Here is a 19,777-nt window from a genome sequence, read left to right as displayed (position 1 = left end):
AGATCCAAAAAGATTGACGACTTTAAAGCATATTTTGCCTTATTTTAAATAATTTTAAGCCATATTGCAGACCATTGGAATTGTGCTAAGCCCCAGTGCCCTGGTTGAGAACTAATTGAGAGGATTCAAGTGTACATTTTCATTTAGCAAACCAGCCTAAGATGGTTTGCTGGTCTTAACTTGTCTCCAAGCCTTGGCTCGTTTTAGAGGGGTTTTAGGTACTTTTCAGTTTGACATTAAACAGTGAATGACCATAAGATAGCCCAGGACCACCATAGACACTGAGGGGGACAACATTCCTGCAAAAAAAAAAAAAAACACCGCTAAAACCAGCCTAAGCTGGTTGGCTGGTTTTAGCTGGTTGTCCAGCCTGGTCATAGCTGGTCAGCAGGCTGGTTTTAGAGGGGCTTTGGCCATTTCTTTAGCTGGTCAGGCTGGGAGACAAGTTGGCCAGCCAGCTAAAACCAGCTTAGTCAGGCTGGGAGACCAGCTACTTCCAGCTTAATTCAGCTTAGGCTGATTTTAGCTGTTTTTTTTTCAGCAGGGATGGGCTTCTCAGTGGCGTACTTAAACTTTTACTACACAATTTTGGATATTTAGTAATTGAGATCAATAATACACTCACACAATGAGTTCCACACCAACGCATACTGGCGGGAAGAGCAGTGGACGCCCCCTAGCGTCTGCTGCGTGAACTGGTTGAACTGATTAGCCCTATCTTCCCCTCATCTTGCAGCACAGGCAGTCCAGTCAGTGCCTGGTAGCGATTTAGGCGAGGGCGTATGGACTTGAGGCAGCAGTGAATGCATTTCCCACAGACTGTGGTCGCACTTTTTTCCTCTCGTACGGATTACCACTGAGTTCACACATCGCCTAAACGCCGCATCGCATTTTTTTCCGCTGCATTTCTCCATCTGAAGGCCTGTCACAGAGTAAAGTGGCTCGGTGTGCGTGTGTTTAGACAGCGGAGCGAGAGCAGCAGTGTGTCCCCGATGGCTGGCTGGAAGGACGGCTCAGTGCAGGAGAAATATCGCCTGGTGGTCGTCGGAGGTGGTGGCGTCGGAAAATCAGCATTAACCATTCAGTTTATCCAGGTAAGCGGATAGATGGCGGAATGCTGTGTGCTTTTCGGCCCTTTAAAAAGATGTGAGGGTGTTTAGGAGATATGGGTGGACCTTGCTCACAGAAATGGGGACCCCATAAGCGGAAAAGGGGGTTCAGGAATCCGAGCGAGGCCTGCGTCACTTTAACTCTCCGCCTATATTCAAGAAAATTACTGCCTAAACGTAAAAATAAACATATCTGGAGAAATGTAGGAGTTCATGCATGCAGTGAGAGTTAAAACTCTGTAGCGAAAGTGCTGTATGTAGTTCATAGGCATGAGAAACACTTTCGTAAACTGTTGCATATTAGACTGAGATACACAAAAGTACCGTGTTTCTGCTAGCTATTGTTTTTTTTTCTGCCAAATCTGTGTTAATAAAAATGACATTTCTAGTGTCAGAAGTTTTCAGAATCATTATGTCATTTTAATTGTTGATGAAATGGGTGGTTAATACCAGGTTATTGTAGTGAAAACTGCAGTAAGGCTCAGTTATTGTTACACTCATTCTTGAGACATGGGACAAAACATGTATCACAACTTTACCTGCTTAGTTTTCAAAATGGCAACATTTGCACGTCACAATTAACCAGAAATGGTAAATAGAATGTTCATAACACAGATGTATCATTTGTTTTGGTTTTAAATGTATTTTCATCTATGATATTACGTTATTACTCGCTACCCTAAAACCACTTGTTCTCAGACCATTAATCAGTACTTCATGTACCGATAGAAATAATTTCAACTTAAAGAAAATAAACATATAAAATATGTAATTTTACTGCTATGTCTTGGTAGAAGGAAAAGGTTGTGTTTTTAATATACGTATATATATATTTAATTAATTATGCTTACGTTTTCTTTGTTCAATTACAATATATTAACTCCACTGATAAAATAATAAAGAAATTGTTTAGGATTTTCTCAAAGTTTAAGTAAGTCATGTTAGTAGTTAGCAACATAAGAAAAACAAAATGGCTACTGCATTTAATGTGATATGCAAGATATGATTGTTTTGTAAATATCATAAGCTGTAAACAACACTGTAACATTTTCTGTCTGGCTCAATAGTTGGAGCTGAATATCAATCTGAACCCATCTTGTTGTCTCAGTTAATTAATTCAGTGACGTGAATGCTAAATTTGTCAATGTTTATGATAAATATTATTTTTGTATTTGACACTCTTGAAAACACTCAAGAAAAAAAAAACATGTATTCTGTAAGAAAATTGAAGAAGTATGCATTTAAAAATAATTGTGATGCATTAACTTTAATCTTATTTAGTTTTGTAGTTTGTTTTGTCCCAGTACTCAAGAATCTGTTGTTACAATAAGACAAGAAAACAATAAATCATTTTATTTTAGGTGACTTATGTGCCTATGATGCCCCAAAATGGTGTCTACTGTAGGTAGACAACTGACTAGGGTTTGAGACACAGTCTAAATCTGTCTCTCGTAAAGTTGTCTCATCTCTCATAGTTTGTCCTAATAAACTTCTAGCCAGGCAGCTACATTGCAGCAGATTACAGGGTAGGGTGTGCTAAATAACTTGGCGTGACCGGCAACATGTCGATGAGATATTTGGGGTGTAATTCAAGAAAATGTAGTTACATGCCTGAGGAAGCCGATTTGTTTTTGTGATGAACGTTTAATAGGAAAGCAGAGTTTCTTATCTTTTAGGTGTACACATTCAAGCCTAACTATTTTTTCTTGCTGAAGAAAACCAATGATGAATGTTAGGGTGAGTGTGTAACAAGGTTTACAGTAATTAATTTATAGTGTGAACTGTGACGATATTAAAAGTGTATTTGTTGGATTTAAGAGCAGCGATATACAACTGATGTTTCTACTGAATCAGTCTGATCTGATTAAAGCAGCAGATCTATATCAGAACAGACATTTTCTCTTTAATTGCTTTTCTTTATCATAGTAGTGTTGTATCTTCCTTACATTCATGCCAGATTGCTGTCTTTCAGCCACAGTCTCCTCCCCATAAACCAGTTTAATTAATCATAGACTTGCTGAAATATAGCTTTCTTTGTCCATATTTTTGCAAGCATGAGCAAGAGAGGAATTAAAGTGCATTAATATGCTCGATCACCTTCTACCCTTGTGATTTTTACTAATGCTTAACTGCTGCTGGCAGTGCCGCATTTGAGCTCAATAATCTACATTTGTTGACGTCATGATCTGTTACTAGCAAATGGGCTGAATAAAACACCTTCAGATAGTAATGAAAATCAGACTACAATTATGCATTAACCAAACACACTTTAGCATGCAGAGAAAGGAAATCAAATCAGCTGTTTTTAAGTGTGTGTATTATGCTGAAACACAGTTTAATAGGGATGTAGGATGAAAGTGTTGATTTTCACTGGTGCTAAATGTGTGAAAACCAGAGTAGTCCAAAGAAAACCATGTAAGAGCCTTCCTGTTGGAGTGTTTCTAGAAGTCTTTGCCAGTGAGAAAGCACAGCCCAGCTGTTTTCTGACTCCAGGCTTTCCCATTCAGATGTGTGTTACTCAGGGAGGTTTCATCTGAGTCATGTTGGGTTAATGACCATGGAGAAGCCGGAATCCGGCATCTGAAAGAGGAAGTCCCTCCACTCCTGTTTGGTCTCTAAAGACCCCCTGGATGTGTATGGGAAAGTATGCGCTGCCTCCTGACTCGCACCGCTCTGCGACAGTGTGTTAGGTGCACGCGTGACATTCTACATTAGTTACGCTGTCCGGAAACATAATTGATTGCTGTCAAAATTTGGTTGAAGATACTGCAGTGATGCATTACTTTGCTTGACTGCTACACATGGTGCCACAACATTGACTTCACTACAAAAGCAGGCTGGTTGATCTCAAGCTAGCGTCATGACATGAGCCATGATCAGCACCAGTCAGGCATGTGACTCAGACCAAAATGGATTTGTTTACGTCATTGTGATGCAACCCAAGCTGTGTAGCGCAAGTATGGCCTTTCATGTAGTTTCATACAGGTATTATATAGTAACAGATTACGTTTTTGTTAATAAAATCAAGATGATTTTTGTCATTATTTTTCGTTTTATGGCTATTTTAACCATGTGTCATAGATATTAATTAAATAAACAAATGATAATTTCATGATTAATAATAATGTTAATTAACATATTTACTAATCAAGATTAATTTTGTCTTTATTTTTCATTTTTTAACTTTTAAAAATGGAGAGTTAATGTAATTTATGCGATTATTAAAGCTGCAAGAAAATCATTGCTTTTTGCCTTGTGTCCTAGAGTGTCGTCAGCTGAGCTTCTTGTGAGTAACGGCTGTTCCTCATTAGCAAAGGTGTGAAAGTGAAATTGTTGTAGGCCTCACTGACCTTTTTATGGCTTCAGACGGTCTCAGAGTACACTAAGTGTAGCATGGCGCTGTTGAAGGCATGATCACATGTTAGCTAATATTAGCTCTTATCGCTGGCTCTCTCATTTCTGGGAGAACGGACTCCCTGCAGGACCACTTCCTTATGATTGCAGCATGGTCAGAACTCAGTGGTTACGTATGTGAATGTTTTAGCTTCAAACAAGGCCTACACTATGCTGAGAGAAAGCAGAAACAACAATCTTCTGACAATTTTAGAGGTGCATGGTAGACAGTTTTGATTGCTAATATGTAAAATCATTTTGGATAAATGCTGTATGGAGCTATAATCTGATATATAGATTAAAATATGGTGAGTATGAATTTTTGAAAAGAAATGAATAGTTTTATTTAGCAAAGACAATTGATCATAAGTGACAGTAACATTGTTACCAAACATTTCTGTTTTAAATAAATGCTGTTATTCTGAACTTTCTGTTCATAAAAGAATAAAAATTTACCACGGTTTCCACAAAAAAATATTAAGCAGTGTTTTCAACACGATAATAATAAGAAATATTTCCTGAGCATCAAATATTTTCTATTGAAATTTTCCATTTAACTATTTTATTAAAAAATTGTTTCCTGCCTTATACTTTTGTAGGATATTGGTAATATCAGTTCTCTTATATTTGTTTTTCTGATACAGTTTTGCCATTTCTGCTTATTATATAGCAATGTATAGGGGCTTGTTTTTGCTTACCCAAAACACAGTAACTGTAGACCAGGTTAGACCAGGTTGTATTTTTTTTAAATATCTGGCAACCCATCACTTGGAGCTTTAAAGAAGAGAACACGTTTGTGTGAGGGAAGAATTCAGAAGAGAGTGGAAGGAGAACAGTACATGTATGCAAACTGAATAGAAACTGTTGTTAATGCCGATTGGTGGGGAGTTATATAAATAGTTTGAATTACACACAACTTGTAACTGCATTTTTTGCGCCCGCATTTTACCTCAAACCACTGCTCTAGTTGAGGGGAAGACTATCTGTGAAATAAAGAATTGCATGTTTGTGGAAATAATTTTTTTAATGTAAACTTTACCTTTAAACAAATCACTGCATTTTCACAATGGGTTTGACAGTAGTAAGTGTGAGAGACTGTGTGTGGGAGGCTGTGTGAAGCAGGTAACGTGAGAGTAGAGATGTTGTTTTCTTCCTGCAGACTCACCTGTTGATTTCTCACACTGCTGTACTGATAAACAGTAAACACACACTGTACTGATTAAAACAGTACTGTTTTCCCAAGCATGTGGCTTAAAAGAAGATCCTCCTTCTCTATCTGAATAGGAAGGACCTCCACATTTTACAAGTACTTTTACATAACTACTCTACCATTGAAAAGTTTAGGGTCAGTTTTTTTTTTTTTTTTTGAAAAATTAATATTGTTAATCAAGGATGCAATAAATTGATCAAAAATAACAGTACAAATATTTAGAATGTTACAAAAAGTTTTAAATTTCAAATAAATGCTGTTCTTTTGAAATGTCTATTCATTAAATAAACCTTAACAAAATTATCACGGTTTCCACAAAAATATTAAAACCACTTAAGCTCAGGGCGTTTTTTGGTATTTTCGCCTAAATTTAACATACTCAAATTCAAATGTTTACCCTGCACACATACAATGGAGGAAATGAAAAAAAAAGGTTTCATTGTAAAGAAAACCCTTTGAACTACAAAATATGAGTGTAATTCTTTATAAATAACATTATATACTTTTCAAATATTACTATAAACACAAAAAAAACATAGGCGCTTTTGGTGATTTAAAAGTAATTATTTTTGTGAAAATCTGTAATTCAGGTTCTATTAGGCCCAACTCTCTGCAATTTACTTTGTTTGATGCTTTCAAATGAACCCATATATGGGCTGATACCATATAAGGAAGGCTATGTAAATGAAGCATAAACATTTTTAACGCCATTTTGGACCCGTATCCGGTTTTAAGCAGCACAAAAAAATTTTCAACACTGAAAATAAAAAGAAATGTTCCTTTAGCCCCAAATTAGCATATTAGAATAATTAATTTCTGAAGTATCTTGTGACACAGACATTAAAGACTGGAGGAATGGATGCTGAAACTTCAACTTTGCCATCACAGGAATAAATTACATTTTAAAATATATTGAAATAGAAAATTAATATTTAAAATTGTAATAATATTTCAGAATATGATTGTTTTTTTTTCATATGTTCAATCAAATAAATGCAGGCTTGATAAGCAAGAGACTTCTTTAAAAAAAACAAACTTTTGAAAGGTAGTCTTAAAGGGGTCATTTTAACCAAACTATGTTACAGACTTTTCATTAAGACCCTAAAGCAGGGATGGCAACTGGCGGCCTGTGGGCCGTATACGGCCCGCAGTGTCTTTTAGTATGGCCCGCTGGATCATATTAGACTCGGATGATCAATTTTAAAACATTTGAAAAGCAAGTCACGTAAAGATTGCTTTCAGTTTATGATGTTAATACTATCTCCAACCAGGAGAGGTCGCTAGTTTTCATCCGCTCCCCTATTAATTTCAGCGCAGTAGGACCTACGTGAACTCTGTAAACATTCGCTAACTTTAGCAAATAATAAATGAAAAACTAACGCAGTTCCGAAAGTGAAACCTGCTGGCAGAGAACGAATTTGCTTTTTCAATAAGCCCATCTGCTATTTTGCTACATATTTTTAAATGTGAACCAGTGGATCGACAAAAAGCTAATGCATTATAAAAATCTAAACAATGAAGACACTAAGATATATTTATATGTTATTTAATATAATAATGAATTGATAATAATTGTTTAAATTAATATAATAATTGATACTTTTGACTCAACCCTTTTCTTAAAAAATCGTTTAAAGGCTGAAATGTGAAGTGCAGATCTTAAAAAGGTCTTTAAAGGTCTTAAATTTGATTTTAAAAATCCTGCAGATACCAGGTTATTTTATGGTACCATTTAGAATAACTATTTTTTTTAAAAAATTAATTTTAACTGTCCTTTTAGGTTGTTTTGAGAATGTTCTGTAGGCTACTAATAAAAAAAGGACCTCTGTATATTTGTTTGTTGCAAATATACAGACAATGCAATTGAGATGTTAACATTGGCTTGTCGGGGTAATATTTCTGTCCACTGACAACAAAGTTTTCCTTCTGAATTAGCATAACTGCACAAGTTTTATACTTAATACAATCTTTAGTACATTTGTTTGTTGCAAATTTACAGACAATGCAATTGAGATGTTTACATTGGCTTGTTGGGGTAATATTTCTGTCCACTGACAACAAAGTTTTCCTTCTGAATTAGCATAACTGCACAAGTTTTATACTTAATACAATCTTTAAAAACAAATGACATTAGTTATACTTTAATTTCCTTTGATAAAAAGGAAATTGAGTAAGACGGTGTAAAAGGTGTGTGGATGTGGATTAGTAATCTGGCCCCTTGGTATAAAGGAGAAAAAATGACTATCGTCACTATCAAAGTTGCCCATCCCTGCCCTAAAGAATCATATCAACTTGTGGAAAATGGGCATCCTATGACCCCTTTAAGTCTAAGCCCTAGTTAAAGACACTTGTCCAGCAAGATGTTTTGTTTAATTGAAAGGTTTGGTTTTTGTTTCTGTGCTAGACAGAGTAGAGAGCGATGGGAAATTATTGGGCAGAGGGAATGGAATCAGGAGTTGCACTATGACTATTTTGTTATAAGATATTAGGGCTGGGTTTTGACACAAATTTCACGATTCGATTCGATTCTCATTCACAAGCTTGCGATTTGATTCGATTACCGATTCGATTCAATTCAATATCGATTATTTTGGATATATATCAGGTACAGTAGGCCTACATGCCAAATTTTCTCAAGGAAAAAAAGTCTCTCAACTAATGCTGTAAAATATACATGAGAGTCAGTTGGTATACATTACTATAATATTGAAGGTTAAAATTAATGAAGTTTTTACAATAATAAAGTTACAGTTACATAATAATATGTCTACTTCAATTCGTTTTTTTGAAATATAAACATTTAAATGGTGGCTGTCATAATAACTTGATGGATTTATTCAAAGATAAATTAAACATTGAAGAACAGTAAAAAATATAATGAATATGTTATATGGTGCCTATATTAAGCAAAATGCCCCTCTCTACAGTTTATTTTTCTATCTGACTAATGAGTTTATGGTCGAATATGTTTTTTCTGAGGTAAATGTGACGTTACGTGCCGTTATATACTTTACAAGCCATTATATTGACGTCTTTGTGCGGCTGAAACACTGATTGAGCGATTACTTGAGACAGGATACGGATTGTAAGTTGTACTCTTTCTTTTAACTTACCTTTGGATGTTTAGTCATGTTTATGTTGTGCTGAAACTGGTATTAATGTGGAGAGGACGATCAGTTCACGTGTGCCTCGCGCTGCCGTGTCTGTTGATCGAAGCGCTACAGCGATCTGTCACTTCACATTAAACAGTGCCAAAATGGCATTTATTGTTTAAATACTGCAATACAATGGACAGAATTTGAAATCTGAGACTTTGCTTCATATTAAAAGTACCAAAGCACAATGCTTATTGCGATTTACTGGATGGGAAGTACCCTTCTATTCCGTCCATTAACTGAAAACAGGCTAGACTAATCGTTTCTTGGGATTTAAGAATCGATATTGTTCTGTAAAAATGAGAATCCATTAATATCGAGATATCGATATTTTTTTACCCAGCCCTATAAGATATGTAATCATAGGTTAGTTTAGTCATGACTACAGCATGCTACACACAACAAAAATAAGAAATCATGCATTTCATTGGATTTAAAGGGGTCATATGATGCTTTTTTAAAGATCATTCTTAGACTTTAGTCTTTGCAACTTCAGGGATCATATCTATGCACAATCAGCTTGTAACACTCCAAAGAGAAAGGAAAACTTGAAATCGCATCATATGACCCCTTTAATCACACAGTGATAAACAGTTTTGGCTCTGTCCCCTGGCACCCCGCAAACTCCACCTATGTTAATTTCCTCTTGTCTGATGTAATACTCTCAAGAGTAGCTGTCAGCTAAAGCCAGCCAGTGAGCTAAATAATATTAGTTGTAAGCATATGTCATTTAGCTCAGAGTGATTGTCAGTTTGTAATGGGCCTGTTTTTGTTTGTCTTGTGAGCACTGTTTTAGTTAGCGCATTATGGAAATTCGTCATTTTGGTGACATGTTCTTTCTCTTTTCCCTATGTAATTTCTTGTCCAGTGTATCACACTAATGATGGGACATTTTGTGGTTTGTTGGCCTATTAATTGCTCACATTGCTCAGGTGATTATAAAAACATTGTAGCAAGATACCCCTCATGGCCTTGATTTTGTGAAGGATCTTCTAGATTAAGCAGACAAATGTACTTTTGATGTACTTTGTTTATTATTAATTCTTGCTTTTGTTTATTGCTAACAGTGTATGATAATCTGTTCTGTTCTGTGTTGTTAGCTTAAACAAGGTTATAAATGGTGCTCTAGCAAAGGGACTTCTTTTAAAACACGTACGATCATTGTTTTATCTGTAGTGTTCTTCCTCCTGTTTATAGCATGTCTGCTTTTTGCATTAAATTTGCACTTTCACTATATTCCTTAGTTATTATGTGCCATTACATTTTTTAGTGGATTGAAGGTTATTAGTAAAAAGCCTGGGAGATGCACTGTGTTATAGAGTGAATAACTAGTATCTCTATAATTTGTATGTTAGTCTGAGATTGTGTTTTCATCTGTCTGTGATTAAAACCCTCACAGGACGTTGCAGGTTTTAAGTTAAAGATGGGGATTTGATGTCATGTACTTTTTTCATTAGCCCCTTTCACACAGTAATACCAGTAAATTGCTGTAAAATTACTGGTAAATACAAAAACACGCTGTTCACACAGGCAACGACATCCTGTCTTTTTACCGGTAAAGCACCATGCACACATCAGTTTCAAATTACCGTTAAATTCTGTGACATCATTAACGGGAAATGACCTCTAAATGGCTGCGCTCCCCGGTGTTATGTTTGTAAACATGGAGGGGTATACGCGGTCAGTGTTTTTGTGGATGTTTTCATTTTTGTGTCAAACGTTCACATTCATACAGCTGCTTTTGGCCCAGAGACATTGTATTAGACGACTTGAAACCGAACTACACAGCACGGAGTAAATGCGTCATCTGCGTCAGAATGTTATGATTGGCCCAGACTGTTGAATTTTGAATTTCAGCGGCTTTGGATTGGCCCAGAGTAGACGTCTTACATCAGCGCGCTCTGAACGTGTACTTGCTCATACCGGTAATCTTCATTCTGCGCTCACACTAGGGCTGTCAAAAAAAATTAGAATTTCTAATATTTGTCGAATTTAAAATAAAAATCCACATTCGAATGCAAAAACGTTGCATTCGAATTTTAGGTGTGCGTTAAGGAGGCAGCCTTATCAGTGGCGCACGAGATGCGATGACGATGTAAGTGTTATTGCATTTTAATGTTTTTGTTAGCCTATCCAGTTGAAACCACTAGACGCGGCGTTGCTGCGTTGTTAATTACAAATATTGCGGGAAAAGAGAACGATGCGGAGTCAATGCGGAGAAGATGTTGTTTACGTCAAAACTGAAATCAAGCCATACACACAGAACGCATATTTCGCGCATTTTCTAGAGGGACATCTATCACCATTGCACTCGCATCTCGCACAAAAGAGCCGCATGTTTAGAAAGCCATGTAAAATTAATGTAAGTTCAACTTTGAAAAAACTTACCTCGAGACTTTATGGCAGGGTTTTTTCCCCATTCCACTGCAACTTGTGTTTTTAAATGAAAAATGTTCTCTGTGTGATTGGCTTTCGGCCCTTTGTATTAAACTATGCATACATAGCCTACATGATGCTGTTTTGTTTATAGTTGTTTAAGCAACTTAATTAATTATAATTGGTTCATAAACATTATTTTAAACATTATGCACTTTTTTCACAGATAGTCATGTTACCTTATGCTTTGAAGAAACGTGCATTAGTAATATTTTGCTCGGTGCGCCCTCTTATAGCCTCAGGAGAGAATCCAAAAGCTTTTCTTCACCCTAACTGAAATTATGCATTTTAAATTCGAATTTAATTTGAATTTTGATAATATTTAAGTACAAAATTCGAATGTAGTTTTTCAGCCATTTTGACAGCCCTACTTCACACAGAGCGGATTACCCATAGATATGTATATGTAGATGCCTCATTCGACAGCTCCAAGCACGTGGACGTGTCCGCCATCTTTCAATGGTCAACTTGACGTCATTCACCAAATTCCTGATGAAACGGGATAACCTTTCACAGCTGAGAATGCGAGAGAGGGGTGGAACCATAGATATGTAAGGATTGTGTCATCTACAAATATTCATTAATTATTATGGTGAATGGCAGACGGCTTATGTATAGCGGCCCATAGGAACAGTCGCTAATGAGGCATCTACATATACATATCTATGAGATTACTGATATTTTACTGGTAATGTTACAACTTCTCATACTGGTAAATTGCCGGAACGAATTTACCGGTATTTTTGAAAAGGTCCTGCTCACACATGATCTCTTAACGGTAATTTACCAGTAGTCTGTATGTGTGAAAGGGGCTATTGTTTCCCAACATGTTGGATGACCCATGTCAAGAAAAATGCAACACTCAATATGGCCGCTCTATCTAAGGAAGCCCCGCCTTCTGAGTGAAAGAGCCAATCGCTAATCTGTAAAGTCATCGCGTCACTGCAGCTGCTGTTAGAAGTCCCGGTTGCTTTAGAAACAGTCAGCGTTGTGAGACGTGCGCTTAGGACTGCGCATGCGCACTGGCTGGTCTAGCCTGAATAATAAGCTTTTTTTAACACTATTTGAGCAAAGGAAATGACATTTATGAGACAGTTGTTGTCAGATTTCATTGGTGATTTCAAATATGAAATTTAATCGTAAGCTTGGCGAACAGTTTTAGAGAGTTTGATGTTTCCTCATTCAAAGAGATAGGAGCTGCACTTGCAGGCTCGTGCAACAGCGCTTCAAAGTGATTCTCAATCAATGAATAGCGCACATTTATGCCAAGCAATTGCTTATGAACTCGAGTTGATGAATTATGACAATATCTACTTTATGACCTTTATATAATATGTTTTAGACGGTTGTAAGAATGCATATTTGATCTCTCATCTGAAGGATCAACCTGCAATAGTATAGACATTTCAAAATAAGAGTCACGGTGTTAAGTTAAGTTTTAAACTTAAACATGTCAAGTTTTTTTTTTTTCTTTTCTGGGCATTATTAGTATTTTGGTTACACAAAAAATTGTATTTAATTTAATTTAATTTCAGGATTCTTTAAATAGAAAGTTCAAAAGAACAGCATTTGTTTGAGGTAGAATTTATTGTAACAGTCTTTACCGTCACTTTTAATCAATTTAATCTATCCTTGCTGAATAAAATTATTTAAAAAAATTACTGACTAATGTGTATGTATATATACTGTATATACAGTGTATATACAGTATATATATATTTATATTTATATATTTCTCTTGATTATATTTTAAATGATATATAACATGATAATAAAATCCACAAAACAGTGTTTGAGGATTGGACCAAAGCACCAAAAAAAATGCTCTTTAATTCTTAATGCCAGAGAGAGATGATGGAAAAGGGTCTTGAATGAAATATGACTGTTTTGGGAATAATTATATTAAATAAGTAGGCCTCGGTGGAAAAATCAAGTCATAAGAATATATGACAATGACCTCTTAAGTAGTGTTAATTTCGTTAACGAAGACTATGACGAAAAATGTTTGTTGACTAGCTTTTTTCCCATGACTAATGCCGGGTTCAGACTACACGATATTTTTGTCGGTCACGATAGTCACTGTGTCAGATTACACGATTTTGACTCCTAAAATCTTGTCATGTCGTGGACAAGAAACATGTCAGACTACACGTTGCTTCCCGACAATTCATCGCATGCCGTCTTTAACGACGTGCGTGATGTCATCGAGAAGGCGGAACTAGTGACTGACTTCCGAAAACAAGAGTGTAAACATTGCTGAAGCACTTCCGCTATAGTTTGCCAGCATTTTTCTTACGTGGTAGTCCCTCGATTGTTTACGAATCCCCACGACACCCTACGTCAAGCAAATCGTGGCAAAATCGGGCTAAAATCGTGTAGTCTGAACCGGGCATAAGACGAGACGAAGACGAAGACGAGAGACGACAATAAGGTCAATAGACGATAACTAAGACTATATCAACATGCAATTTCATAGACGAAATAAGACAAGACTAAAATGTATTCAAAAAGATAAAACCCGGTGTGTTTTGCTTATTTTAAGCAATCTGGCAACCATGCGCACGTGCTCGCTCCTCATTGCGGAAGCGCCGCCGCAGATGATCTGAAAAACAAACAAGCTAGAGTTTAGCGATCTAAATGAAAGCGTCATTCAGCCATAAAAAACCTGACTAAAATGCTCATACATTTCATTGAATAAACAAAAACGGACAAGTTTGTCTAAATATGATAACTAAAATGTACTTTTGAGTAAGACTAAGACTAAATTAAAAATGGCTGCCAAAATTAATACTGCTGTACGGTTAATTAATAACAATCTTATTGCTAAAATGTCACGTTTTCATTGAATGAAACTAGACTAAAATACTTCAGGTTTTCTTCGACTAAAACTAGACTAAAATGTTGAGACTTTTAGTCGACTAAAACTAGACTAAAATGTTGAGACTTTTAGTCGACTAAAACTTGACTAAAACTAAATAGGATAAGGTTGACTAAATATGATAAAAACTAACAAGGACATTTTAGCCCAGGACTAAGACTAAAATGAAAATAGCTGACAAAATTAGCACTATTCTTAAGGAATAGTTCCCCGAACAGATCAGAGCCAGCAACTTCTACATGAGGACTTTGCCTTGTTTAAATCGAGAAGGAGGGCCGCACGCCTCACCATGAACCTCCCATCTGAGTCCTTGCAGAAGTCCGTTGATTTGAACTAGCACATTAGGCAGATGCTGTAAGCGTAAACTTCTTAGAAGGGTTACGCTTCGTCCCAGCTGTAGCTTATCCACTGCTGTGCTGACTTATCTGGTTCTTTAAGAAAGCACAGCGACAGGCCAATTCATCGCAGTGTCTCAGGAGGCTACACCTCATCATCCGAAATGGAGCACACGGCGTACCTCATTTACTTGCCCGTCTATTGTAGGTTACACAAGCCCGACTCATCTAATAATACACCTCTCGGATGTTTTTCAGCCCTCATTTAAATGAAGGCACTCTTTTCCAATTTGCGTTGCTACTGAAAACACAGCTCTGCATTGGTTAGAGTAGCAGTTTGCAGAAGTGGTAAGTTTTGGTTACATGTGATTTGAGTATGTGTGTATTTGAAGGAGAGGAGTGTGACTTCACGAGAGGGGGAGGGTATGTAGGCTGTGCGTCTGTGTTTGTCTGATGTTTGTTAAGTGGCACCCACACACATCTCTTGCTCGCATACTGCCTCTTTCGTTAACTTCTGTGGCTTTTATGTGGCTCGAGTTCTTCTGAGGTATCCTGTTTACGTGTGCTAACTGCTGGATGAACATCTATTGACTGAATCGTGGCTCACACCTTGTCTGTTTTATGCTGTGCTCTAAAAATTATACCACACCTTTTCTACTACAGAACAAAAAAACAACATTTCCATTGTGTAACAAACATATAATCTATGGTATGTTTGCATGTTTAGTACATTTTGAAGTTAAACAACACTTGCTTTTCTTTGAATTGTGCAAGTATGTTTGTTTTCTTCCATAGAGACTGTCACAAGTTTGTATTTCTATTACGCCAATCGTTTATTAGGTTAAAACGAGGAGAATAAAATGAGATCTGTCACGTCAAGCAGTCTGCTGCGAATCTGCTAGACATTTTCATAAGTTTATCTGCTTATTTACATATCTCACATTCAATTATACTTGATTTTTTTTTAATCAGAGTTGGAATTTGTGTCTGTTCACCAACAAACATGATATTTTTGCTTCGAAGTACGTCGGTCAGTTGATTCAAAATTTGAAAATGTTATTACATTAATTACATTAAACACAATTCAAGATTGCTGTATTTTCAGATGCTGTGTCAGTAGTCCAACGTTTTTTTGTAAGAAAGAATATAATATAATTCAGGAGGGACATTGTAACATCAATGTCACATTAAAAGACATTAAAGAAAATGTTTATATTACAAATAAATGCTTTTGAACTTTCTGTTCATCAATTAATCACAATATTTGCACATATAACATATTAAGCAGCATAACTGTTTTCAACATTGATAAGGGCTGGGCGATAAAATGATAAAAATAATGATCACAAATTCACAGTATATTTTCCCTTGATAGAACGATAACACATGTTCGATAAATGTTCAATATAATGTTTATGCGTGAAAAGCAGATCGAAACAGCATTAATGGCGCCACACAGACCGTTTATCAGCTTGGCTCAAAGGGCGTCGTGGCGCGAGCAGATGCGTTTACTCGCTGATCGGTCTCGATCACGTGACCAGCACTGTGAGATCCAGCGAGAAGCGCTTGAACTCAGCAAAGAACACAAATGACTCGGTGATTTAGTTTAAAGCCAGATGAAACAGCGCTGACGATCTCAACAGGACTGACAAACACAAGAAACACTGTGCCATGAACAATCCCATTAGAAGGCTTTTCCATGGATTTACTGTAGTAACACTAACTGCTTCATGGTATTGTGGCAGAAATGTGGATATCCATATGGAATTTTATTATATTATCATTAATGTAGACATGTATTAAAGATATTAAAGTAGTAATAGTTGTTATTGAGTTATAGCATTTGTGTGGAATTTTTTGTTCGTGATTTTTTTTTTCGCAGCCCTACATTGATGATAATAAGAAATGATTTATTGAGCGTCAAATCAGCATATAGTTTTCTGATGGATCATGTGACACTGAAATCTGAATTAATGACTAAATTAGAAATGATTAATTAGTGTGATTAATAAATAAATAAATATTAGTTATTTTAAATTGTAATAATGTTTCACAATATTACATTTTTGATCAAATAATTGCAGCCTTGGTGAGCTTAAGAGACTTCTTTCAGAAACATTTAAAAACTGTTCTATGTAAATAATGTTCTCTATCTTTGCAAGCTGGATTAAGAGTTATTTACTCTCTGAAGTTGGGTGGGTAACAATGCAAGTCTTTATTGTGGCAGCAAGTGTGGAACAGTCACACACAGGAGGGACGTTATAAAAGTGCTGACCTGATATCACACTCAACCTGATATCACAAACAATTGTTCAAACACCCCCCCGCCCACTCTCTTTCCGTCTTTATTTCATTGTGCTGTGGAGCAATGTTTAAGCCTTTTGGCATTGCCTGCCCTGATGATTTTCCATAAAGGGCACGTGCCACGGGGTCAGTGGCTTTATACTGGGCTTTGATGAAGTTACAGTTCAGCTGCTTTGTGAGTTACTGAGCTCATGGCGCCTTCCCCCGGAAGTCTGGCCGGTGAATCAGCCCCCCTTCCCTGCATTCCTCATGTGCCCTCAGTATGCATGCATTCATACCTCACCCTGTCCCCCTGGTCTAGCCCAGTAGAAGCCACCCACTCCCCTCAGGCCTAGCCCCGCATGCACCATTATCACCTTTAGCTGTAGCATAGCATGCAGACCACCATCTGAACTTACAAAGAAGACTTTTCCAACATATTTAAGACAGCATAAAATGAAAATTCACCCTATTATCTAAATACATGTTATTGATCTGATGATTCATCCATTATATTTCATGTATACATTTTTGATATATATTACAGTGAAACCACAGACTTCTCTGGTGACACATGCCAGACTTATCATTTTGTCCACAAACTCCGCCCCTTAATTACAATCAACTGCAAGCTCAGATCCAGAGCTGCCTCCATCCAATCAACAACCAATGGAAAGAACCAAGAACAATGGACCAATGGAAAGAACTAAATATTTTTTTGTTCTTGATTTGGGCTGGGCGATAAAACAATAGCGATAATTATCGTGATATAATTTTCCTCGATAAAGCGATAACAAGAGTTCAATAAATGTTCGATATAATGCTTATGCGAACGAACGAAACAACGCTACTCATTTGAAGCGCGTCACGCGAACCATTTATCCGTTCAGCTCAAAGTTCAAACAGCAGCGAGCTCGAACTAGAGCAGGTGTGTTTACTCGCTGATGAGTCTCGGTCACGCTACACTAAACAGTGCTGTGAGATCCAGTGTGAAACGTTTAAATTCAGAGAAGAAAACAAATGACTCTGATTTAAACTAGTTTTTTAAAGCCGGATGACAAACAGGAGAAACACTGTGCGCAACGATGCAGTCAGAAGGCTTTTCATTCTAGACCGCCATCATTTACCATGGATTCACTGTAGTAACACTGACTTCACCATGGGATTGTGGCCAAAATGAGGAATATTCATATCAAATATTATATTATTAATGTATGTATTAAATGTATTAAAGGAGTAATGGAATATAATTACAGTATTTTGTGTAATTAAGCAATAGCATTTGTGCAATTAGACATTTTTACTTACTTTAAAGTCACCATGAAATCAAAATTGAAAATTCTTCTTTTTTAATGGAATACTGTAGTGTTTATTATAAATAATTTATCCGTGCACGTCATTATTTTTTTCAAATTCATGTGCCCTCGTAATCTTTAATCAAAAACGTTAACCTCCCTCCCCTCAAAAGGACTCCTCTACTCTTCCGGTCAGGAGCTATGGCGCAAGGGCGGAGCTATCTGGAACTGCCAGCAGCTGCAGTGACATCAGTGACGTTTGGAATAAACGACAGGGGGAAAAGCTGAAGCTGATGCTTCACTTTATAGCACTGACACCAGTCATAAGGGAGTACATTACCCTTAAACATTGAAAAGATATTAGGATATTACGACAACATTACTCTTAGAACATTGCAAACTAATTATTATTTTTTTCATGAATATGACTTAACCTGATGGAGGATGCACATTCAGGCAGTCTCTGCTAGGGTGTTGGCGGTGAATCCAGTGGAGAGAAATCCCCCACAACTAACTGCAAACTGGCATTCAGATCTGCCTCCATTGGATGCACTCAGTCATTCAGGCAGTCTCTCTCTCTCTCTCTCTCTCTCTCTCTCTCTCTCTCTCTCGCACGCGCACTGTTTAGGCATGTTTTGTGCCGTTGATCGTCGTCGTTATCCTCAATTTAAAAAAAAAACATTTATTCATGCTAGGGTGTCGGCGGTGAATCCAGTGGAGAGAAATCCCCCACAACTAACTGCAAACTGGCATTCAGATCTGCCTCCATTTTGTTGGCAATGCCCCAACTTCCAACGATCCAATCAATTCCCGAAGGATGAAATCAAGTGCCGCCCTCTCATTTCAGATGCCGTTTCACTCGTTTATACGTCACAGCAGAGAAGAAAAGACAATCGTGACTTCCGTTTCATGCCGACTTTAAGATGATGAAATTAAGGGTGCTTTCACACCTGTAGATCGATTGCTTTGTTCCGAAACAGGGATTAAAATTATTACAATGTTGCTTTGGTGCGGTTCACTTTCACACGGCAAAGTTTCAAAACGGACCAAATTTGTTAATACAAGTCACGCGCGAGTAAACTGTTCTCTCATTGGTCAAAGTTCCAAAGTTTATTTTCCGGGATTCCACTTAGCTGTCACGCATGTATGCAAAAACGTGCTCACCCACAGATATTCACAGGTTCATTTTGAGGTATTAGCAAAACAACAAAGCTAATGCTTTTCACGGAACTTACGTAATTACCCATCATAAATTGTGATATAGCCTAATTTGTTGTTCCGTTGGATCGGATTGCTTTCTCACTTAGTAATAAATTACTTGCAATTTAAAACATGCAGACAAAACACACTTTAAATTAACAATAGATGACAGATCTCTTAAGCGAATTGTTAGTGAATTCACATAACATGTTGAGGAACGTCACAACTTTTTTTGATGCACATTTAGGGATTAATTTAGTAAATGTGTTTCCATTGTAGTTTATGCACATATCATCTTTTTTTTTTTTTGTCAAATAAGTTTTTATTTAGTCATTGAATAGCCTTGAAATAATCACAAATGTCAGGATAAATTTTCTTATATGCACAAAATACAAACTTATAAAAAGATTATGTATAAAATAAAATAAAATATATATATATATATATAATAAAAAAAAAAAAAAAAAAAAAATAAAATAAACC

The 19,777-nt window shown here is 36.5% G+C and overlaps 1 protein-coding gene across 1 annotated transcript in view; it reads left to right on the top strand.

Annotated features, from left to right (window-relative positions):
• The first annotated feature begins 512 nt into the window (after window positions 1-512).
• LOC107700612 (ras-related protein R-Ras2) overlaps window positions 513-19,777 on the top strand; it is a 55,403-nt gene continuing 36,138 nt past the window's right edge. Inside the window, exon 1 of the mRNA XM_016502344.1 lies at window positions 513-1,094. Within this exon, the coding sequence (XP_016357830.1) occupies window positions 993-1,094 (102 nt within the window). The 5' untranslated portion in view covers window positions 513-992. The remainder of the gene's footprint in view (window positions 1,095-19,777) is intronic.

Source organism: Sinocyclocheilus anshuiensis, unplaced genomic scaffold (genome assembly GCF_001515605.1).
Source record: "Sinocyclocheilus anshuiensis isolate Anshui unplaced genomic scaffold, SAMN03320099.WGS_v1.1 scaffold1099, whole genome shotgun sequence".
In the NCBI taxonomy this organism is placed as follows: domain Eukaryota; kingdom Metazoa; phylum Chordata; class Actinopteri; order Cypriniformes; family Cyprinidae; genus Sinocyclocheilus; species Sinocyclocheilus anshuiensis.
The sequence above is the reverse complement of the archived record's forward strand: the minus strand, read 5'-3'. Positions and strand labels throughout refer to the sequence as shown.